This window comes from Oncorhynchus nerka, linkage group LG11 (genome assembly GCF_034236695.1).
Source record: "Oncorhynchus nerka isolate Pitt River linkage group LG11, Oner_Uvic_2.0, whole genome shotgun sequence".
In the NCBI taxonomy this organism is placed as follows: Eukaryota; Metazoa; Chordata; class Actinopteri; order Salmoniformes; family Salmonidae; genus Oncorhynchus; species Oncorhynchus nerka.
This window is the reverse complement of record NC_088406.1, coordinates 44,056,742-44,074,813: the sequence shown is the minus strand read 5'-3', so window position 1 is coordinate 44,074,813 and position 18,072 is coordinate 44,056,742. Positions and strand designations below refer to the sequence as shown.

General features: G+C 45.8%; 1 protein-coding gene across 1 annotated transcript in view; it reads right to left on the bottom strand.

The window, feature by feature from the left end:
- Window positions 1–18,072, bottom strand: part of LOC115136939 (sodium/calcium exchanger 2-like) — a 52,350-nt gene that overhangs the window by 8,731 nt on the left and 25,547 nt on the right. Inside the window, exons 9-11 of the mRNA XM_029672860.2 lie at window positions 11,960–12,084; window positions 9,690–9,789; window positions 7,140–7,412 (exon numbers count right to left, since the gene is read on the bottom strand). Coding sequence (XP_029528720.1) covers window positions 7,140–7,412; window positions 9,690–9,789; window positions 11,960–12,084 — 498 coding nt within the window. The remainder of the gene's footprint in view (window positions 1–7,139; window positions 7,413–9,689; window positions 9,790–11,959; window positions 12,085–18,072) is intronic.

Sequence of the window (18,072 nt, the reverse complement as noted above, 5' to 3'; positions counted from 1 at the left end):
ACCATAAACATATTTCGTTGTGGTCACACAAGGATTTCACTAACTGGCCAAGCTGCAAGGCAGGAAGTTCTGCAATTTCCCAAACCGTAATGCTATTACTGGCAACCTTATACCTAACCCCTCATAAAATGAGGGCTGGTTATGGTATTTAAATGATATTAAGATATACACTGAACAAAAACAGAAACACAACATGTAAAGTGTTGGTCAGATGTTTCATGAGCTGAAATAAAAGATCCCTGAAATGTTCCATATGCACAAAATCTTATTTCTCTCAAATTCTGTGCACACAATAGTTGACATCCTGTTAATGAGCATTTCTCCTTTGCCAAGATAATCCACCCAAGAAGCTGATTAAACAGCATAATCATTACACAGGTGCACCTTGTGCTGGGGACAATAAAGGGCCACTTTAAAATGTGCAGTTTTGTCACACAACCCAATGTCACAGGTGTTTCATGTTTTGAGGGAGCGCGCAATTGGTATGCTGACTGCAGGAATGTCCACCACAGCTATTGCCAGAGAATTTAATGTTGATTTCTCTACCATAAACCCTCTCCAACATCGTTTTAGAGAATTTGGCAGTGTCCAACCGGTCTCACAACCGCAGACCCAGTGCTCTACAGTGCAGTATTTCACTCGCATTTTCCCCTAAAAATAGACATGTGCGGACCTGAAAAAATATTTACAAGCACAGTGTGCGATTAAAGATTACAACCCATGGTAATCTATGTTTCCCCCGCTGCTAATTGTTTAAAAACTTCAGGTCCCACATTCTACAAGCGGCATGCGCCAACCAAAGTAGTTTTCTGTGATAACGCAGTCCAGTCAGAGAGAGAGAGAAAGGTGAACAACACTGGAAAATAGTATCGGTATAGGCTATAAATTAACGTACAGACATCGCTAAAAATTAAGCCCATTCAATTTTAATTTAAGCGAAAAAGAGACTAGGAGAAAGAGGAATCCGGCAATGGGGATTCGCAAGGTTCAACTAATGAAGCCTCTTCACAAGGTTGACCTGAGGCGGCTAACGTTAGGGATGCTGAAAACAACATTAGCGACGCTACCGTGACCCCCGCTGTCACTTCAACGTCCACTGTAGCCGGTGGAGGGAGAACAAATAGATTCAATGCGAATTGGCTCAAAATGTTCCCATGGCTAGAGTTCGAAAACAACGTCATGTTCTGCAAATAATGTAGAGGGCAGAAACAGGCGGGATCGTCTTTCGTGTCAGGAAACCCGCATCTGAAAAGAGATAGCGTAGCAAAACATTACATCTCCCGGCGGCATATCCAGTGCAGAGATCTGTACCTGTTGAGAGAAACCTTCAGGCACGGTGTCAGCAGCCTTGAGGAGGCAAGTGCTGCTGTCTGAGGAGAAGAGGAGGCAGCTGAAAATAAAGATAAACATTGCATACTTCATTGCGAAAGAAGAACATTTCGTCAAATTTGAGCCGTTTATCAGACTTAATCCCACATACGACAATGATGTAAAATGTGCGGAGATGATCGGTCAAATTGCTGACATAATGAAAGAGCGCCTGTCAGCGAATCTGAAAGCCGCGAAGCATCTTGCCTTTCTAATAGACGGAGACACTGATATATATCCAACACCGAATGTGAGATTGTCTACGTACGCTTTTTGGAGGATTTGAAGGAAGCCAGTCAATCTCCTGCTCGGACAACAGACACTTGAGCACTCTCATGCCATTGGTAAGTTGTTCCTCTTTATAAGCTTTATTCTTGTGTAAAGTTGAATCATTATTCATAATGGAGATCATTTAGTTTGTCAGAAACACTTTTGTATAATTGTTTTTTTGTGTTGTCATTCGAGGTGTTTTGGATGCCACCAAGGCCACATTTGGTGCTGTTTGCCCAGAGGAGGATGGAGGGTCATGGATGAAGAAGTGGGTCTCCTTTGGGGCAGATGGTGCCTCCATGAACATGGGCCACCGTGGGGGAGTGATTGCCCACCTGCAGAGAGAGGCAGGGGGGCATATAATCCCAATCCACTGTATGCCACATAGGGCCACCGTGGGGGAGTGATTGCCCACCTGCAGAGAGAGGCAGGGGGGCATATAATCCCAATCCACTGTATGCCACATAGGGCCACCGTGGGGGAGTGATTGCCCACCTGCAGAGAGAGGCAGGGGGGCATATAATCCCAATCCACTGTATGCCACATAGGGTCACCGTGGGGGAGTGATTGCCCACCTGCAGAGAGAGGCAGGGGGGCATATAATCCCAATCCACTGTATGCCACATACGTTTGTAACTAATAAATTCTCTATGATTTAGTTTTATTTGCTAGCAGAGATTGTTAAACAATACTGTCTGTGTGCTAAGTGGTAAATGGTAAATACCACAGAATTATTGTTTTCTGCTGGCACAAGAGACGGTGAATTGTTTGGAAGATTCTGTTCTGACTTTCACAGACTAGAGCTGGCAATACTGACCATTCAGAAGAAAGAGCCAAAGGTGTCTGTCGTGTACGATGTTCTGAATCTGATATGGAAGACGTATCACTTCAGCTGAAAATCCAAACGAGAACTTTATGTTCTTGGGCAAGAGCTCGTCGGTGTGGATATTTGCACACCGTCTAATGTCAAGGGAACTCGCTGGATCCCCCATGTCCACAGAGCCCTTAGTGTTCCTACAGCATGGACAAGACAAGGACCTCTAGCGTCAAGGGAACTCGCTGGATCCCCCATGTCCACAGAGCCCTTAGTGTTCCTACAGCATGGACAAGACAAGGACCTCTAGCGTCAAGGGAACTCGCTGGATCCCCCATGTCCACAGAGCCCTTAGTGTTCCTACAGCATGGACAAGACAAGGACCTCTAGCGTCAAGGGAACTCGCTGGATCCCCCATGTCCACAGAGCCCTTAGTGTTCCTACAGCATGGACAAGACAAGGACCTCTAGCGTCAAGGGAACTCGCTGGATCCCCATGTCCACAGAGCCCTTAGTGTTCCTACAGCATGGACAAGACAAGGACCTCTAGCGTCAAGGGAACTCGCTGGATCCCCCATGTCCACAGAGCCCTTAGTGTTCCTACAGCATGGACAAGACAAGGACCTCTAGCGTCAAGGGAACTCGCTGGATCCCCCATGTCCACAGAGCCCTTAGTGTTCCTACAGCATGGACAAGACAAGGACCTCTAGCGTCAACGGAACTCGCTGGATCCCCCATGTCCACAGAGCCCTTAGTGTTCCTACGGCATGGACAAGACAAGGACCTCTAGCGTCAAGGGAACTCGCTGGATCCCCCATGTCCACAGAGCCCTTAGTGTTCCTACGGCATGGACAAGACAAGGACCTCTAGCGTCAAGGGAACTCGCTGGATCCCCCATGTCCACAGAGCCCTTAGTGTTCCTACGGCATGGACAAGACAAGGACCTCTAGCGTCAAGGGAACTCGCTGGATCCCCCATGTCCACAGAGCCCTTAGTGTTCCTACGGCATGGACAAGACAAGGACCTCTAGCGTCAAGGGAACTCGCTGGATCCCCCATGTCCACAGAGCCCTTAGTGTTCCTACAGCATGGACAAGACAAGGACCTCTAGCGTCAAGGGAACTCGCTGGATCCCCCATGTCCACAGAGCCCTTAGTGTTCCTACAGCATGGACAAGACAAGGACCTCTAGCGTCAAGGGAACTCGCTGGATCCCCCATGTCCACAGAGCCCTTAGTGTTCCTACAGCATGGACAAGACAAGGACCTCTAGCGTCAAGGGAACTCGCTGGATCCCCCATGTCCACAGAGCCCTTAGTGTTCCTACGGCATGGACAAGACAAGGACCTCTAGCGTCAAGGGAACTCGCTGGATCCCCCATGTCCACAGAGCCCTTAGTGTTCCTACGGCATGGACAAGACAAGGACCTCTAGCGTCAAGGGAACTCGCTGGATCCCCCATGTCCACAGAGCCCTTAGTGTTCCTACGGCATGGACAAGACAAGGACCTCTAGCGTCAAGGGAACTCGCTGGATCCCCCATGTCCACAGAGCCCTTAGTGTTCCTACGGCATGGACAAGACAAGGACCTCTAGCGTCAAGGGAACTCGCTGGATCCCCCATGTCCACAGAGCCCTTAGTGTTCCTACGGCATGGACAAGACAAGGACCTCTAGCGTCAAGGGAACTCGCTGGATCCCCCATGTCCACAGAGCCCTTAGTGTTCCTACGGCATGGACAAGACAAGGACCTCTAGCGTCAAGGGAACTCGCTGGATCCCCCATGTCCACAGAGCCCTTAGTGTTCCTACGGCATGGACAAGACAAGGACCTCTAGCGTCAAGGGAACTCGCTGGATCCCCCATGTCCACAGAGCCCTTAGTGTTCCTACAGCATGGACAAGACAAGGACCTCCAGCGTCAAGGGAACTCGCTGGATCCCCCATGTCCACAGAGCCCTTAGTGTTCCTACAGCATGGACAAGACAAGGACCTCTAGCGTCAAGGGAACTCGCTGGATCCCCCATGTCCACAGAGCCCTTAGTGTTCCTACAGCATGGACAAGACAAGGACCTCTAGCGTCAAGGGAACTCGCTGGATCCCCCATGTCCACAGAGCCCTTAGTGTTCCTACGGCATGGACAAGACAAGGACCTCTACCGTCAAGGGAACTCGCTGGATCCCCCATGTCCACAGAGCCCTTAGTGTTCCTACGGCATGGACAAGACAAGGACCTCTAGCGTCAAGGGAACTCGCTGGATCCCCCATGTCCACAGAGCCCTTAGTGTTCCTACGGCATGGACAAGACAAGGACCTCTAGCGTCAAGGGAACTCGCTGGATCCCCCATGTCCACAGAGCCCTTAGTGTTCCTACAGCATGGACAAGACAAGGACCTCTAGCGTCAAGGGAACTCGCTGGATCCCCCATGTCCACAGAGCCCTTAGTGTTCCTACAGCATGGACAAGACAAGGACCTTGCCACTGACGAAGGCCAGTACTCCGTTGTTCTGCAGCACATGGAGCACCTGGCCGCACCATCAACAACAGAAGTTCAAGGGCGGGTAAAGGTCAGTTTTACACAGGAAATGTAATTCCACACTAGTTTTAAAAAATAGGTTCAAGACTCAAATAAACTTTCAGAATCAAGTAATTGGCAGGTGACAGTGTATTTATTCATTACTTAACAGATAAAGTGGGAAATGGAGAATGCACTCTTTTGTGTATTCTGCCATTTTCTTTCAGACATGTTTGAGGAGCTAGCCTCACCCTGCAAAGAAATGACCTGATCCTCCCCCAAGTCACGTCAGAGTTGAGGAAGACGGTGACCAGACTGGAAGCACTAAAGCTTAGGGCAAAGGCAGGAGGCATGCTGGACAAGATCCAGACCATGCTTGCTCATGATGAGAGGAGATTCCAGGTGTGTTAGGATGAGAGCTTGTTATAATGTAAAATTGATGATTCAGACAGATTCTCAGTGTGAGAATCAATGTATTCGTTGCCCAATAGAACGATTTGAGATAAGGAGGGAAATGCAGTGGAGAAGTCTTTACATTTTTTTAATGGGAGACAGACAGATGGCCAGACATTTCATTGTGTGTTGGTGTGTGTGTTATTTCTGTTAAAGGGAATAACACTGAAGGGGAATCTGAAAGGCTTCACGGACCTCACCCCAATCCCCAGCTGAAGCAGCACATGGAGGCGGCCATCAACATCGGCGTGGATGATCTCAAAGCCAGGTTTGGTAGTTTGCTGAAGGATGAGGGTATCCAGACCCCAGTGGAGTCTTTCAGAGTGCTAAACCCTGACACCTGGCCAGAAGACCAGGCCAGCCTTCTCACCTTTGGCGATGATGGTGTGGCAGACCTGATGAGGCATTTCAAGAAGCCTCTCGAGAGGTAAGAATTTATTTATTTATTTGTATTTTACACCCCTTTTTTCTCCCCAATTTCGTGGTACCCAATTGTTAGTAGTTACAGTCTTGTCTCATCGCTGCAACTCCCGTACAGACTCGGGAAAGGCGAAGGTCAAGAGCCATGCGTCATCCGAAACACAACCAAAGCCGCACTGCTTCTTCACACAGCGCGCATCCAACCCGGATGCAACATGGCTGCAATCCAGGATGAGTGGCAGGAGCTGAAAATCCTGGTCAGCCACAATTTTAAGGGCAAGTCCTACAGTGGCCTGTTGACAAAGGACCCCTACAGGCACAATTACAAGGTAGACTAACAGTCCTGAGTGGTTATGTATGGTATCCTATGGTTGGTTTTGATAAGTTAATGGTAAGAGTTTAAATGAAATTGAAAGATATAATCTTTTCGCTAGAACATACTGGAGTTGGTGCAGCTTATGCTGGTGCTGCCCATTTCACCCGCCCAGTGTGAGCGAGGCTTCTCTGTGCAGAACCGGATTAAGATTTCGACAAGGAGTGCCTTGGGTTCTCCACCGCCGAAGACCTGATGAGGATAAGCCTGGAGGGGTCTCCTGTCGAGGAGTTCCATCCCACTTCTGCCGTGGACCACTGGCTGACCTCTAAGCGTGCCCGACGGCTGACCTCTAAGCGTGCCAGAAGGCCAACATACAAAAGCAGCTGGACAACTGATATCCGTTGTGTCTAGTAAGCATGGGTCAATGTGTGATTTTGGTGGTATGTGCTGTTCCACAGATGTGTGTCCCTTAGTACACGCTCACACACGCAGTATAAATATATATGTGATAAATGGTTTGTTAATAAACTCTGTTACATTTTTCACTGTGCTCCTAAATTTCTTTGTGTGCTCCTACACTTTTTCATTTAGGAGCGCATGTACTCCTTGGGAAAAAAGATAGCGTAGAGCCCTGGGCCGACCACGTGTATGGTGTCGTGTGGGCGAGTGGTTTTCTGATGTCAACGTTGTGAACAGAGTGCCCCATGGTGGTGGGGTTATGGTATGGGCAGGCATAAGCTACGGACAATGAACACAATTGCATTTTATCGATGGCAATTTGAATGCACAAAAATACAGTGAGGCTCATGTTTTTTTTAAAGGTATCTGTGACCAACAGATGCATATCTGTATTCCCAGTCATGTGAAATCTATAGGTAAGGGTCTAATACATTTATTTCAACTTGACTGATTTCTTCATATGAACTGCAACTCAGTAAAATCAATGAAATTGTTGCATGTTTCTATTTTTGTTCAATTAAGCATCATCTCTCACCAGGAATGGAAGTACCCAGAGCCACAAACACCACGGCAGTGACAGTGTCCCTGAGACCCACAGTGCAGCCGAAGTGGGAGGCTAGGTCCCCGATGACAGCAGTCAGGATGCCGATAACCGAGATGGACACGAAGAAGCAGGCCCAGCCATTCCAGTACTCGGTGGGCGGAACGAAGGCGAACAGAACCTTCCAGAACACCGTCAGGAAGTGCATGACGTAGTCGTAGCAGGATGGCAGACGTTCCTCACGCCCCTCTTCTTCATCGTCATCACCTGGGAGGGGGACACAGTAAAACATAAGAGCCACATATACAAACACACTCATGCACGGACGCACACCAGTGGTGGTCGGTGCCATTTAAGATGAGGGAGGACCATACATTTTGTTTATGAGCATGGCCTTATTATCTATTACAGAAAACTGGATGACTCTCATTCATATTCCATTCACCCAGCTCAATGTAACATCGATAGGTTTAGGCTACTACATGATACTTGAATTTTCCCTATACCCATCATGAGGTTGCTACAACCGAGCCTATGAATGAAAGTTTACAGCGTAGGTATACAGGTCGTGAGAAAAATCTGACCGACAGTGACACATTCGGTACCACCTTGCACACTCTTGCCTACATCTAGCTGATCTAGGGTGTACTCATTAGTCCAACAGTTGCAAACGACAGTTTACATTGGACAAACTCAAGTGTGTTTATCCCCGTTTCATTCTGTTTGCTTATGTTTTTATTTTTTTTAATATATTTTTTTACAGAATCGGAGGAATGAATACACCCATGATCACAATCAAACACAGTTCACTTTCATAGCAGCCACATTTATTTTATTTCACCTTTATTTAACCAGGTAGGCAAGTTGAGAACAAGTTCTCATTTACAATTGCGACCTGGCCAAGATAAAGCAAAGCAGTTCGACACATACAACGACACAGAGTTACACATGGAGTAAAACAAACATACAGTCAATAATACAGTATAAACAAGTCTATATACGATGTGAGCAAATGAGGTGAGATAAGGGAGGTAAAGGCAAACAAAGGCCATGGTGGCAAAGTAAATACAATATAGCAAGTAAAACACTGTAAAATACAAACAGATACACATACAAACAGTATGATCACTTTGCTCGTGATATATTCCTTCTCACATCTACGCACACCTTTTCGATTCACTTGTGGACTTCAGTGCACAACACATCAGCTGTCTGTGACCAGGAGAAAACACCTGCTACAATCATGCTGTACAGTGTACAGTCAGCAAGCAGTTTAGCAGTTACACCAGCGAGCCCCAGTGGCAATAAATTAATACAACCAAAAGCTTACCTGGACTTGGAAGAGTTTCAGTGTTGGATAGCCATAGCCAGGTAGCTAACATAGCATCCCTCTTTGTTTGAGTATGCAAAACTAGCTTTCTGCATTTGCAAGTGAAGTAATTAAAAGTGAGAAAAATAAATAAAATGAAATAGCTAGTTCTCTCTTGCTTATCCTTTATTTTTGAAGAAATTAATTTGTTTAAAACGGTTGAACTATGGTCTTTCTCTGAGTCAACTACTCACCACATTTTATGCAGTGCTAGCTGTAGCTTCTGCTTTCAGTATTAGATTCATTCTCTGATCCTTTGATTGGGTGGACAACATGTCAGTTCATGCTGCAAGAGCTCTGATAGGTTGGAGGACGTTCTCCGGAAGTTGTCATTATTACTGTGTAACTAGGTGTCCTCCGGCTACACCATGGTGCTACCATACAGAGTGCTGTTGAGGTTACTGTAGACCTTCACTGCAAAACAGTGTATTTTAATCAATTATTTGTTGACATGTATTTTTATAGTAAAGTTTAACCTATAAAAGGATAACTTTTTTAATGTTTCACAATTTGTATTTTTATGAAATTCACTGAGGATGGTCCTCCCATTCCTCCTCTGAGGAGCCTTCACTGGCGCACACACACCACGCTCCGTGTATTACTTTGTGTATTGTTGGATTATGGTGAGACATGTTTGCCTGTAATGAATATAACTGTCCACCGGAGAGAGCTTTTACACGAGACACAGTCAGGCATCTCTCCCATTACCTCAACACCGTGGAAGACAGCTTTGCTTTCTAGTCATTACATTATATAACAGATATTACAAACATAAATATCACAGAAACCTTGTCATTTGAAGTCTGAGGGTTTGCAATTATCACTTTTCAAACAAGTTATTTCCTGTTATAATGAGCTTCCAAAATGAAGGGACTGTGTCCTCACTTGTTACCCCTTGACATGTCACACTTAAAGAGCAAGCTAACACTCACTTTCTAAATGGAAAGCGGGGAATGCTTTTTGTATGAAAAATAAAGGACTCCAAATATTTGATGTAATTACGGCTCTGTACAAAAAGCCCTCAGACCACTACTCAAAGCATGAGCGGGTAATTACATTCATAAAGCAGCCAGTCAGTGTGTGTGTATGATACAATGTCAACCGTGGGACTCACCTTATTCATCTTTCTCTCACTCAATAGAAATCACACACACACACACACACCAAAAGCTGACCTGCGCTGACAGTCACAGCTTCCACGAACTGCTCCCTCCAGGAGTGAGTGCCAATCACAAGGGCCAAGTTGGTCTTCTTAATGAGCTTGTCAACGGTGCTCTGCCAATCACAAACAAAGAGCACATAGTCAACATCCTGTTATAGAGAAGGCGACAAACTTAGGTGCGTGACCGGAACTCTAATGAAGAAGTTAGAGACAGTGGCATCGTTACCATGAGAAGTGCAGTATTATCTGGTATTTTATTAGGATCCCCATTAGCTGTTATGACAGCAGCTGCTACTCTTTCTGCAGTCCATTTCTGAAGTAATATGAATTCACAATAGCACTATTTTGGTTTCACCGCAACCCCACACACGTAAACACACACGTGCTGTGGCACATCGGTTTATAAAGACACTCCCCCCAAGCACAGCAAACCACATGCTGAGTCCTGGGATCCACTCAGACACTAAAGGAAAGCATCATATCCAGCACTCAAGTACAACTGCACTAAACTAACTTCCTCCTACTCAAACAAACCTATAAAACCGTCCTATTAAACACCATAGCCAAACCCAACTGGATAGGAGGTTTCATTGGCTAGAAAGGTCTCACCACTGTGGGTAAACTTCTGCAAGACTGGGGACTATAGGCAATGGACTTCAGCTTTTAGGTAACTGGGACATACTGTTCTTTTCAATAATGAGTATGGTTACATGCACACAATAATATGATTATTATGGATAGTCCGGTTAATAAAAGTGTTTAAAACATTTACATGCTTTGCAAGAGGAATTATTGTCTGAATAATCCTGTTTCAGGCTACTTGATGTGGTAAATAAATGCAGAAAATTGGCAGTAAAAATAAGCGCAGTACCACAGAAGCCAGGTTATTTTTGATTCTGAGTTTGGACATATAAAGTTTGTAGGGGAAAACTAATTCTAAGATGCATTCAGTTTTTACGATCTCACTTCACTCGTGCAAAAGAGGGAGGCTCACACTACAGGTGCTGGCACGTGCGTAGATTAAATATACTGGCGGAACAATGATTAAGTTTACATGTCCTAATAATTCGAAAGATTGCTCAGTGTTTTAATCGGTGTATGTTTACTTCGATTTGACCTTATGCCGATTAAGATGAGCAGAGCAAAGCGTTTACATGACTATTGCCATTGTCGGCCTACTGCCATAATCAGTGTTTAACATTGAACTATTAGTGAACATGTAAACCATTGGATGCTGGTGGGAGGAGCTATAAGAGGATGGGCTCATTTTAATGGCTGGAATGGAATAATTGGAACGGAGTCAAACATGAGGTTTACATCTATTTGACACGTTCTATTTAATCCATTCCAGCCAATACAATGAGCCCGTCCTCCTATAGCTCCTCCCACCAGCCTCCACTGATGTGAACGTGGTCTCTGACTGCCACCGTATAGGAGCTGCCTGGGCATACAGTATGGATGCTCAGCGCTAGTAGTGTTTCCTTCTTGTTTATTAAATGTGGAAACTTCATCACCTGTGTAAACATTTCTCACTGGTCTTTTTTGTGTTTTTTTGCATGCACTGTCCACCCATCCATAGAGCAAACAATCCTATTAAACTATGTGACATTGATCTAGGATTTCGTAAAGTCAAGTGCCAGTCGTTGAAATTACTTGAGAGTTCAATTACCTGTTGTGCTTGTTTTGTGCTGCTACAAATCATGAGTGACAAGCGCAATCTTATTATAAATAATAAATTAATCTTAATCAAGTCAAGAAGAGGCACATGGACTGATTGGATTAAATCCCTGGCCATGGTGATATAGGACTTCAATGAGCTAGCTGTCATCCGTCACAACCGTTGGTTCACTTAAATACCAACCTTCTGAGCACAGTGGAGGATCGTTCCACCTCAGAAAATCCAACGCAAGTCAATGTTACCTATATTAGCATGTTCATGCTCAAATCATCTTAAGGTATCTAAAAATGGATTGTGTAACTCAATTATGTTATTTGGATACGAATTGTGAAAATGCTAATATAGGTACCATTGACTTGCATAGAATGTTTTAAAGTGGAACAACACTCCACTCTGCTCAGTGTCTGTCCTCAGAAGGGTTGGAGTTAAACCACTTTGTGGCTCTGGGGCTGTATGTGATCTTGGATAGATAACAATGTGATCTTAGTAGATAACAATGAATAAGATGATATGGACATGATGGAACTGATCCTAGATCATTGATTCATATACTGAGCTCTGATGTGGCCAATAGAGTGAAGCAGGGGAGAAGAGGGGTAACATACCTTGAACTCATAAGACTCCTCAATGACCACCTCCAGCCGGCTGTGCTCCCCCAAGATAGGCTTTCCCATCTCTGCAATGCGCCTCGCCTCCTCCTCCTCTGCACTCATCTGGCCATCAGGATCCTCTAAGAGATGGAAGGAAAGAGGAGGGATGAGATGCATAGATCAGTGAAGGAGAGAGGAGAGTAGAGAGTGGAGAGTGGAGAGAGGGGAGTGGAGAGAGGAGAGTGGAGAGAGGAGAGTAGAGAGTGGAGAGTGGAGAGAGTGGAGAGGAGAGAGGGGAGTGAGGGAAGAGAGAAAGTGTAATTCAAACATGCCAACATGCCTCACAAATAGATAAGGCCAGAGTCCTATCAATAATTGAGTCGGAGTCAGCGTTATTTCTTCATACAGTATATCACTCATGTGTATTAGCCCATGATTGTGGAGATGTGTGTGAGTGGGGGAGGGAGACAGTCAGAGAGAAGGAGAGATAAGAGGTTGGCGGTGAATGTGTGGGTGTGATGGGGAAGCAAGAGGGGAAAAGAGAAGAGCTAAGGACAGACTAGTGGGGTAGATTCATGAGAAGAGGAAAGTAGGACTGGGACCAGGTGGCGAATCGCATCTCTGCATGTCTGGCAGACATATCAGTGTGGATGACGGATCACCACCTCAAGCTGAACCTCGGCAAGACGGAGCTGCTCTTCCTCCCGGGGAAGGACTGCCCGTTCCATGATCTCGCCATCACGGTTGACAACTCCATTGTGTCCTCCTCCCAGAGCGCTAAGAACCTTGGCGTGATCCTGGACAACACCCTGTCGTTCTCAACTAACATCAAGGCGGTGGCCCGTTCTTGTAGGTTCATGCTCTACAACATCCGCAGGGTACGACCCTGCCTCACACAGGAAGCGGCGCAGGTCCTAATCCAGGCACTTGTCATCTCCCGTCTGGATTACTGCAACTCGCTGTTGGCTGGGCTCCCTGCCTGTGCCATTAAACCCCTACAACTCATCCAGAACGCCGCAGCCCGTCTGGTGTTCAACCTTCCCAAGTTCTCTCACGTCACCCCGCTCCTCCGCTCTCTCCACTGGCTTCCAGTTGAAGCTCGCATCTGCTACAAGACCATGGTGCTTGCCTACGGAGCTGTGAGGGGAACGGCACCTCAGTACCTCCAGGCTCTGATCAGGCCCTACACCCAAACTGCGTTCATCCACCTCTGGCCTGCTCGCCTCCCTACCACTGAGGAAGTACAGTTCCCGCTCAGCCCAGTCAAAACTGTTCGCTGCTCTGGCCCCCCAATGGTGGAACAAACTCCCTCACGACGCCAGGACAGCGGAGTCAATCACCACCTTCCGGAGACACCTGAAACCCCACCTCTTTAAGGAATACCTAGGATAGGATAAAGTAATCCCTCTCACCCCCCCCCCCCCCCTTAAAAGATTTAGATGCACTACTGTTCCACTGGATGTCATAAGGTGAAAGCACCAATTTGTAAGTCGCTCTGGATAAGAGAGTCTGCTAAATGACTTAAATGTAAAATGTAAATGTAAAAGATAGCCAGACATTGTGTTAGAGAAAGATACAGACAGAAGGTGAGTGTAAATTAGGGTAGATTTATGCTGACTTGAGGTGGGCAGAGACCAATGTCCCAAATGATTGATTTTGTGGCTGTCAATCATATATGCTTGAGATGGGCAGAGACCAATGTTCCAATGGTGGGATTTAGTGGCTGTTTATCAAATATTGAGCTGGGCCATAAATAGGCCCTATCTAAAATAACACCTCAAACACACTATAAACAGCTGGGCTAAACCCATTTTCCCTCCTTCCATTCAGCATCATATATTCCCTGTCTACATATAGCGTATAATTACTCATCCTCTCATTGGAGGGACGACAAAGACAGTGAGCCGCAAAGACGCATGGAAAGCTTTTCTTGTGTGTCGTCGTCGCCGCGTGGTGAGTGGGCAGATATTATTCCTCTTTAAGTTCCTTTCCTCTGCCTTCAAAGCACAAGCTGTAATTATGAAAGGAGTAGAGAGCTGCCAGGCACCACATGGCAACTGTCCCACTGTATTCCCCCAACGCTCCAGCTCCTTCACCGTGATGCTCTTACAGGGCTACACCAGGGATCCTAATAAATACTAATACACTCTAATGATGATGAAGTATACTGCTGGTCTGTGGTTACTGTGGGTACATTACTGCATCATCAGCTCAGGGCCCATAGCATCTCAGAGTAGGAATGCTGATCTGGAATCAGACCCCCCATCTCTGTCCATCTCTTATGATCTAGAAGGAAAAAACGATTCTAGATCAACACTCCTACTCTGAGATGCTTTATGAACCTCTAAGATCTGCATTCGAATAGAGTGTGGCATGGGACACTGTTAGCTTACAGAAGGACAGTACTCTAATATTTATCCAAGAGAGGCCAGTTGTGCGAGAAACACCTATATAATATTTATCCAAAAGAGGCCAGTTGTGCGAGAAACACCTATATAATATTTATCCAAGAGAGGCCAGTTGTGCGAGAAACACCTATATAATATTTATCCAAGAGAGGCCAGTTGTGCGAGAAACATCTATATAATATTTATCCAAGAGAGGCCAGTTGTGCGAGAAACACCTATATAATATTTATCCAAGAGAGGCCAGTTGTGCAAGAAACACCTATATAATATTTATCCAAGAGAGGCCAGTTGTGCGAGAAACACCTATATAATATTTATCCAAGAGAGGCCAGTTGTGCGAGAAACACCTATATAATATTTATCCAAGAGAGGCCAGTTGTGCGAGAAACACGTATATAATATTTATCCAAGAGAGGCCAGTTGTGCGAGAAACACCTATATAATATTTATCCAAGAGAGGCCAGTTGTGCGAGAAACACCTATATAATATTTATCCAAGAGAGGCCAGTTGTGCGAGAAACACCTATATAATATTTATCCAAGAGAGGCCAGTTGTGCGAGAAACACCTATATAATATTTATCCAAGAGAGGCCAGTTGTGCGAGAAACACCTATATAATATTTATCCAAGAGAGGCCAGTTGTGCGAGAAACATCTATATAATATTTATCCAAAAGAGGCCAGTTGTGCGAGAAACACCTATATAATATTTATCCAAGAGAGGCCAGTTGTGCGAGAAACACCTATATAATATTTATCCAAGAGAGGCCAGTTGTGCGAGAAACACCTATATAATATTTATCCAAGAGAGGCCAGTTGTGCGAGAAACACCTATATAATATTTATCCAAGAGAGGCCAGTTGTGCGAGAAACACCTATATAATATTTATCCAAAAGAGGCCAGTTGTGCGAGATATACCTATTTAATATTTATCCAGGGATGGATACAAATTGATGTAAGAGTGATGCATTTTATGGAGTGAGCAGGTCCTTATCTTGGATTTATGCTGTAAATAGACTTCCATCAATAAAGGATGTCACAATATCCAAGGCCACACTGAGGGCTAATCCCTAAGTGGCTAACTGCCCCAGAGGTGTGATCTAAATAAGGGTCCTCAACTCTTAAGGTTCCCTGGAAAACTTTTGCCCGATAAAGAACCTTTGAGTTAGGTGTGGGGTTCTTGATGTGGCATCTACGGTTCTCCAGAATTCTAAAAGGTGCCCTTTCAATAGCACACAGCAAATTGGCCAGTGTTAACTAGTGTTGATTAAAGAGTTAAATTAACAAAAACCCCGTGTTGGTGTTGGCGCCGGAGGAGATGGCCGCTGTTTTACGGTCTCCTAACCAATTGTGCTATTATGTGGGGGTTTTTTCGCGATATTTGTAAATGATTTTGTACATAATGTTTCTGCAACCGTATCTTATGGAAGAAAAGAGCTTCTGGATATCAGGACAGCGATCACTCACCTCGGTTAGATAAAGATTTCTTCAACTACAACAACAACAACAACAAGCAGGACTCGCACAATATTCTCCAAACACCCCACAGGGCAGACGTCCCAATTATTCGCAAAAGGAAGCGACGCAGAAGATGAAGAGCCGGATGCCTCGTCCGGACCCGCAGAAGGCAACTAGGAAAGCTGCCGTTACCGTCAATATTACTCGCCAACGTGCAAAATTGGACAATAGACTAGACGAGGTACGATCACGAATATCCTACCAACGGGACATCAAAAACTGTAATATCCTATGCTTCACGGAATTATGGCTGAATGACGACATGGATATTCAGCTAGCGGGATACACGCTGCACCAGCAGGATAGAACAGCACGAGGGGGGGCAGTCTGTGCATATTTGTAAACAACAGCTGGTGCACTAAATCTAAGGAAGTCTCTAGATTTTGCTCGCCTGAAGTAGAGTATATTGTGATAAACTGCAGGCCACACTACTTGCCTAGAGAGTTTTCAGCTATACTTTTCATGGCTGTTTATTTACCACCACAGACAGATGCTGGCACTAAGGCCGCACTCAGTCAGCTGTATAAGGAAATAAGCTAACAGGAAACCACTCACCCAGAGGCGGCGCTCCTAGTGGCCGGAGACTTTAATGCAGGGAAACTTAAATCAGTTCTACCAAATCTCTATCAACATGTTAAATGTGCAACCAGAGGGAAAAAAATTCTAGATCACCTGTACTCCACACAGAGACGCGTACAAAGCTCTCCCTCGCCCTCCATTTGGTAAATCCGACCACAACTCTATCCTCCTGATTCCTGCTTACAAGCAAAAATTAAAACAGGAAGCACCAGTGACTTGGTCGATAAAAAAATTGTCTGATGAAGCAGATGCTAAACTACAGGACTGCTTTGCTATCACAGACTGGAACATGTTCCAGGATTCTTCCGATGATATCAGTCACTGGCTTTATCAATAAGTGCATTGAGGATGTCGTCCCCACAGTGACGGTACGTACATACCCCAACCAGAAGCCATGGTTTACAGGCAACATTCACACTGAGATAAAGGGTAGAGCTGCCGCTCAAACAGGCAAAGCATCAATACAGGGCTAAGATTGAATCATACTACACCGGCTCCGACGCTCGTCGGATGTGGCAGGGCTTGGAAACTATTACAGACTACAAAGGGAAGCACAGCCGCGAGCTGCCCAGTGACACAAGCCTACCAGACGAGCTAAATCACTTCTATGCTCGCTTCGAGGCAAGCAGCACCGAGGCATGCATGAGAGCATCAGCTGTTCCGGACGAATGTGTGATCACGCTCTCCGTAGCCGACGTGACTAAGACCTTTAAACAGGTCAACATACACAAGGCTGCAGGGCCAGATGGATTAGCAGGATGTGTGCTCCGGGCATGTGCTGACCAACTGGCAGGTGTCTTCACTGACATTTTCAACATGTCCCTGATTAAGTCTGTAATACCAACATGCTTCAAGCAGACCACCATAGTCCCTGTGCCCAAGAACACAAAGGTAACCTGCCTAAATTACTACAGACCCGTAGCACTCACGTCCGTAGCCATGAAGTGCTTTGAAAGGCTGGTAATGGCTCACATCAACACCATTATCCCAGAAACCTTAGACCCACTCCAATTTGCATACCGCCCCAACAGATCCACAGATGATGCAATCTCTATTGCACTCCACACTGCCCTTTCCCACCTGGACAAAAGGATCACCTATGTGAGAATACTGTTCATTGACTACAGCTCAGCGTTCAACAACATAGTACCCTCAAAGCTCATCACCAAGCTAAGGATCCTGGGACTAAACACCTCCCACTGCAACTGGATCCTGGACTTCCTGACAGGCCGCCCCCAGGTGGTTAGGGTAGGTAGCAACACATCTGCCACGCTGATCCTCAACACTGGAGCCCCCCCTGGGGTGCGTGCTCAGTCCCCTCCTGTACTCCCTGTTCACCCACGACTGCATGGTCAGGCACAACTCCAACACCATCATTAAGTTTGCAGACGACACAACAGTGGTAGGCCTAATCATCGACAACGACGAGACAGACTATAGGGAGGTGATCAGAGACCTGGCCGGGTGGTGCCAGAATAACAACCTATCCCTCAACGTAACCAAGACTAAGGAGATGATTGTGGACTACAGGAAAAGGAGCACTGAGCACGTCTCCATTCTCATGGGGCTGTAGTGGAGCAGGTTGAGAGCTTCAAATTCCTTGGTGTTCACAACAACAAATT